Genomic DNA, 6,102 nt, shown 5'->3' on the forward strand with positions numbered 1-6,102 from the left:
GTGGGGAGAAGATGCCGAGGACAGAGGGTCAGGAGAACCTGGTGACAGAGGACAGGGGGACAGAAAGGGGCTGGAGGGGACAAGTTGAGGGGCCAAGGCAGACAGAGCAGGACACGGACCCCAAGGGGAGATGCTGAGGACGGAAGCAGAGAAATGCATCCTTGGCGGGCAAGAGCTAAACAGGGCAGCTGGCAGCTGTGGGTGCTTCTGCCTGACACGGGGAAGGCTCGAGGCCACAGCCGCTTCCTTCCCCAGGGAACATGGTGGCTGGATCCACACCCAACCCAGGATAAGGGGCCCTGAGTTGGGACAGAGTGGGGACAGAAAGAGACACAAGATTCCATCCTCCAGTGCAGAAGGAACTCAGACCAAACGCAGAGGCAGGCTGGCGGCCAGGCCCCGAAGGCCAGGGAGAGTGCCAGGGCAGGCGGGGGGGTTTGTGGGTGCTGACGCGTCTGCTGTGGGATCTGCGGGGGAGGCCGTGAAGGGAGACTGGCACATTTGCTGACGTGGGCCCTGTGTCTGCAAACAGGCGCAGGCAGCATATGGGAGGGGGAGCAGATGCCAGAGGAAGGGGGGGCAGAGCCCAGGCCGCCTCTGGTGGCCAGAGGAGCCCCTTCTCGGGGCCCAGACCCAGCTGTCCTGCCAGGAGGCCATTCGGGAGAGGACAAAGGGCAACAGAGGCCCATCTCTATTAAGAGGGCAAAGCTGTTGGCCAGAAGTACCAACCTGGGGCCCAGCCAAAGCCCTTGGGACAGCCCTGCAAAGTGGCCAGCATGAGAACCATTGGCTGGCAACGGTCAGACCTGGGGGTGCCAGTCGCCCCAGGGACCTGGGACCCTGTCCCAAGGGTGCACTGGCATGCAGCACCCACCACCCCGCCTCAGGCTCAACCAGGCCCACTCGTGGCCATGACAGGCACCATGAGGTCTGGCCATTCAGGTGACAGACAATAGGGGAGCGCACGCCACTCAGCCTACTGGTCGCCTTCGCCCAGCTGTCTGGGCTCCTCGGTTTTGGGGCTCTCCTGCCTTGCCCTGTGCCCATAGCTCCTGAGGCAGCCCTTGTCCTGGAGAACAGTCTAGGAGGATGCTGGGCACCAGGGTTGAGCAGACAGGGCTGCGAAGCAGGTCTGGGGTGGAACCGAGGTGGCTCAGGAAAGGCCGGGCTGGGGTGCCATGGGCGGGGGGAGGGGGCGGCCTTCGGAAGTTACCTGAGAAAGCGAGTCCAGGGTGAGGGTGGGGACGGGGCTGACGGGCAGCAGAGGGCAGGTGGAGGTGGGGCCGGGCCCCGGGGTAGTCACAGCACTATAGGCGGGCGGGACCAGCGTCATCTGCCTCTGCAGCAGCTGCAGGATGGTGGCCATGTCTGCACTGAGCCGGGTCTCCAGCCTGGAGCAAGAAGGAGGAGGATGCTCCGGTCTCGGGAAGTGGAGACACCAGGAGCTATGACTCTGGGACCACCCTGTGGACGGGCCAGCTGGTCAGCCCCGGGCCCACTCCTCACGCCAGGTGTGGCAGCCTCTGGCTCAGCTCTGAATGGGAGGAACGGGTCACGCTGCTGGACACACGGACGGGCCTAGACGGAGTACCCTCTCCCTTCCCCCAAACACTGCCAGGAACCTGGAGAGCACGCCGCAGTGTCCCCACACCCCACGACCTACAGACCCTGCTGGGAGCCAGGCCGGGCCCCAGGGGCCACCCTCACCTATTGAGCTGCCTCTGGAGGGCGTCCAGCCTGCTCTCCACGTCGCCCCGGGACCGCCGGCCGGGGCTGGAAAGAGGGATGTTGAGGAGGCTGGGGGCGGGGGCGGGACAGCGAGGCAGCTCCTGGTACTGGCGGCCCCGACTGTCCCCCCAGAAGCTGAAGATGTTGGACACTCCTGAGAAGGCGCCTGGAGCCAGAAAGCTGGGTTGAGGGTCACTGGGACAGAGCCACGCCCCGCCCGCCCGCCGGCCCTCGCCTACCCGACAGCGGGTTACAGGTGTCACTGCTCTTCTCACAGTCCTCCGTCAGCGGCTCCCCGGCCGGTGGCTCTCCGGGGGGCCTGGGGCTGGAGAAGGGCACCAGGCGGAGGGGGCTGGAGCTGTGGCCTGGGCCCTCATCGTCACTGCTGTCCGGGCTAGAGGGGCCACTGGACGGGCTTTCACCCCACGGCCCTCCTGGCCGGCACTGGCCACGCGTCCCTGCCCCGGCCTGGCCTGGCCCCAAGGCAGACACCTCCCCTGGCTGTTCCGGGTCTGCGGGAAACAGAGAACGGACCTCAGAGAGGGCAGGAGGCACTGGAGGGGAGCAGAGGGACAGGGAGGGGAGGGGACCAGAGCAGGCCTGAGAAAGGGATGTCGTTCCCGCTAACTTTCCCCACTCTCGAGAGGACCGAGAACTCCAGGGAACAAGCCCAGGTTCCCCCACCACCGGCTGCCCAAACGCGAGCAGCGGCAGTGCGAGGCGCGGCTCCCTGGGACCCCCCGGCCCTCAGCCCCTGTCCCTGGTCCCCGTGCCCTCCTCGGTCCCGTCTCTTCTCCCTTCATCAGCTCAAGTCAGCGCCCACCCAGGGCCAGCCCTGTGAGGAGGACCAAAGAAGCTTGGGCACGCCGCCCCTGACCTGGAGGGTGGAAAAAGGCTTCCTGGAGGAGGTGACAGTTCAGGGCCTGAAAGGATGGGCTGCGCGTTTGGACGGCTGAGGTGAGGAGTAGGGAACGCTGAAGGTGGGGGCAGGAATGTCTGTGGAGCCTGGGTGGAGCCTTCGCAGCCCCAGCCGCGTGCTCCCGCGCTCCTCCCCGCCGCCCCTGCACCCCGCCCCCGCCTCCCCTGCACCCCGCCCCTCCCCAGCCATCCCCCGCCTCACCCTTGTCCGTGCGCCTGCGGAAGGACAGCTTGCGCTTGCGCTGCCGACTGAAGCCTCCATCCAGCTCCGCGCTGCCGGGAGAGCCGGGGATCATGTTGGTCTGGAACCAAGGGAGGCGTCAGGGCCCTTCCACCGCCACCCGCCCCCGCCGCTCTGGGGAAGCGCTCCTGCGCAAGTGTCACCTCTGCCCCAGGAACCGAGGGTAAGGCTAGGACTCTAACGCTCTGGTGCGACAGGACGGGAAGCGGCGAAGGGGTGGCCCACTCACGTCTCGCAGGTTGAAGGTGATCTCCAGGCTGGACCAGAAGTGGTCGGAGAACTCGGGGTACATGTCCAGCACCTCCAGCAGGTCGTCCCTATGGATCTTGTGCAGGTCGCAGTAGGTGAGGGCCCGCACGTCCCCATTGGACTTGCCAGGCCTGGCGTATAGGTTCAGAGGCTCTCCAAAAATGTCATTCTTCCCTGGAGGTCATGGAGATGGGGCTCAGCCTCTGGGCGACAGTGAAGGCAGCGGGCACCCGTCTTCTTGCACCCTCTCACCCGTTCTCATCCTCAGCCCCGAGCCCGGAGCCAGGGGCTCAGCAGCCAGCCCCATGCCCAGCTCCAAAAGGCAAGACACGTACAGTGTGCAGCAGGGCCTGAGGGCAGTGCGCCAGGAACCCCGGGTCTCTGTGCCTCCCCCGCAACTGGAAACGGCCAGCAGGACCAGCTTAGACACCCCACTCTACCCATGGCTCAGGCTTCCTTCGGATCTAAGTGCACCTCTCCCCCACCGAAACCCCGGTCCTAAACACCCCCTGGTTAATCACTGCACCCTCACAAACTGCTCTTCAAACCACAGTAATAAATCAAACCCAGCATTTTGTTTACTGAAAGAAAAGAGGATCGCATAGCTTAGCAGAGCACAGAACAGAAAACACCTGGGAAGACTGAGTGTTGAGTAGAGAGTCTGGTTTTAGCTGCGTTTGGGGTGTTTGTGGAGCGAGCATATGTTTGTAGTAAACTGAGAAAAATCTAAAATGGCCCACCGCGACAAGGGAGGACAGGCTGAGGGCGGGAGGTCCCAGCCCCAGGCACACTTGCCCAGGGGCACAGGTAGGGTGGGAAGGAAGAGGTGGGAGGGGAAAGGGGGCAGGGCGCCCTTTGCTGCGAAGCTGGCACAGCTTGGGGTTTGCTCATATTGCATGAGGCTGCAGGGAACTTAGTAACATCGGAGGCACAGCCTCCCTCCACTGTCCGCCTCGGAGCACCTGGATTAGGTGCTGCTTTAAGGAGGCCACGGTGTTGCTGCCCATGGGGAGATCCCGAAGGCCAGCAGAGTCTGGGGATCCCCCGAGTTCAGCAGCCCCGCCTCCTGGGGGGCTCCTCTCTGTTGACCTTCGCAGGCTCGAGCGTGGGTGAATGAAAGGAGCCCGAGGAGCTGCAGACCGTCCTGGTCCCACAGCCCCCACGACCGTGTCCTCAGAGGGCTCGCCCCTCCCCCCACAGGCCTCCCCGGCACTTCCGGCCCGGCACCTGGTCCCTGCCGTACCCAGGATGGCCACGACAACGTCGCCCCGCAGAATCTCGATGGAGCCCCGGGAGATGAAGTAGAGGGCGGTGAGCAGGTCCCCCGCGTGCACCAGAGTGTCCCCCGGCGGCGCGTGTGTCGTCTTGAACTTCATGGCCAGGGCCCGCAGGCAGCCCTTGGTGGCCCCTCGGAAAGGCTTGCAGTGCTGCAGCAGCGAGCGGTTCAGATGCAGGCAGATGTCGGCTTGCAGGCACTCGGGGAAGCCCTTCAGCACCTGGAGGCGGGGCCAGCTCAGCACCCTCTCCCGGGACCCCACGGCACCGCCACCCAGCGGTCCAGGGAGGAGCATGAGGGTCCCGTGTGGGAGAAGGACCTGGGTGCCCGCTCCAGCTCCGCCCCTTCAAGCCGGGCACCCTTGGGGACAGCAGCTCACTGCCCTGGGCCCCCACTTGCTTATGTGTAAGGCGTAGAGACCAGTTCCCGGTGGATTAACCATGATGGCCCACGTGAAAGAACCTGGTCACCGCCTGCCCCCAAGTGACAGCTCTCCCAGTAGATGAGCTCCACGGGCAAAAGGAGGGTGACGTAAGCCCTAACTGTGACCACCGGAACTGTATGTAGAGTGCGAGATGCACCCACTGCACCAAGAGGTGTCCACACTGCCACCTCGGTGCCTGCAGCGCCCCGCCAGCCGCCGGGCTGCCAGGCGGCCTCACCGCGTTCATGTCGATGCCGTTGGTGTAGGACCAGGCGTGCTGGAAGTACTCCTCCAGGCGCTGGCGCAGCGGGTTGGGGATCTGGTGGAAGCGGATGAACTCTCGCACCCGGAGCATCTGCGTGTGGTAGCGGGCGGTGCCCGAGTACAGCCGCTGGATGATGGCCGACACGTTGCCGAAGATGCTGGCGTACATGAGGGCTGGGGCAGGGGCGAGCGGGGCCGTCAGCATCTGAGGGACCCGCCCGCCCCTGCACCCGTCGGCAACGCACACAGTCACAGCTCTGTGTGAGTGCACAGGTGCGTGCACGCGCGCACACACACACACACACACACACGAGGCATGAACGCCTGGACACACCCGCCCTTGGGCGCTCCCTGTGCCCCAGCCCTGGGGTCCCAGTCCCCAAACACGCTGTGATGGTGGCCCCGGTGTCTCTAAGTCCCAGGGTCCCCCTCGGCCCCTCCCGCATCTCCTCTCTCCCCCATCTGGGGGTCTTCCCACTGCCCCGCCGCCCCCTGCCCCCAGGGCACTCACAGCCGATGAGCATGACGCAGATAGAGAAGACCTTCTCTGAATTGGTGTTGGGGGACACGTTGCCAAAGCCCACGCTGGTGAGGCTGCTGAAGGTGAAGTAGAGGGCCGTGACGTACTTGTCCTTGATGGAGGGGCCGCCCAGGCCGCTGCTGTTGTAGGGCTTGCCGATCTGGTCGCCCAGGTTGTGCAGCCAGCCGATGCGGGAGTCCATGTGCGGCTGCTCCATGTTGCCGATGGCGTACCAGATGCAGGCCAGCCAGTGCGCGATGAGCGCGAAGGTGCACATGAGCAGGAAGAGCACGGCCGCCCCGTACTCCGAGTACCGGTCCAGCTTCCGCGCCACCCGCACCAGCCGCAGCAGCCGCGCCGTCTTCAGCAGCCCGATCAGCTGGGGTGGGAGGAGACATTCGGGGGTGGGGGCGGGGCAAATGAGTGGGGGCCCTGTGGCCTCTGGGGGGCATAGGAGGAAAGGTCCCCAAAGTCTTCCCCCC

General features: G+C 65.3%; 1 protein-coding gene across 1 annotated transcript in view; it reads right to left on the reverse strand.

Annotated features, from left to right (window-relative positions):
• Nucleotides 1–1,153: 1,153 nt before the first annotated feature.
• Nucleotides 1,154–6,102, reverse strand: part of KCNH2 (potassium voltage-gated channel subfamily H member 2) — a 28,495-nt gene continuing 23,546 nt past the window's right edge. The window contains exons 7-14 of the mRNA XM_011377572.2: nt 5,612–5,999; nt 5,075–5,274; nt 4,380–4,632; nt 3,117–3,310; nt 2,849–2,948; nt 1,968–2,240; nt 1,708–1,894; nt 1,154–1,391 (exon numbers count right to left, since the gene is read on the reverse strand). Of these exons, the coding sequence (XP_011375874.2) occupies nt 1,154–1,391; nt 1,708–1,894; nt 1,968–2,240; nt 2,849–2,948; nt 3,117–3,310; nt 4,380–4,632; nt 5,075–5,274; nt 5,612–5,999 (1,833 nt within the window). The remainder of the gene's footprint in view (nt 1,392–1,707; nt 1,895–1,967; nt 2,241–2,848; nt 2,949–3,116; nt 3,311–4,379; nt 4,633–5,074; nt 5,275–5,611; nt 6,000–6,102) is intronic.

Source organism: Pteropus vampyrus, unplaced genomic scaffold (genome assembly GCF_000151845.1).
Source record: "Pteropus vampyrus isolate Shadow unplaced genomic scaffold, Pvam_2.0 Scaffold316, whole genome shotgun sequence".
NCBI lineage: Eukaryota > Metazoa > Chordata > Mammalia > Chiroptera > Pteropodidae > Pteropus > Pteropus vampyrus.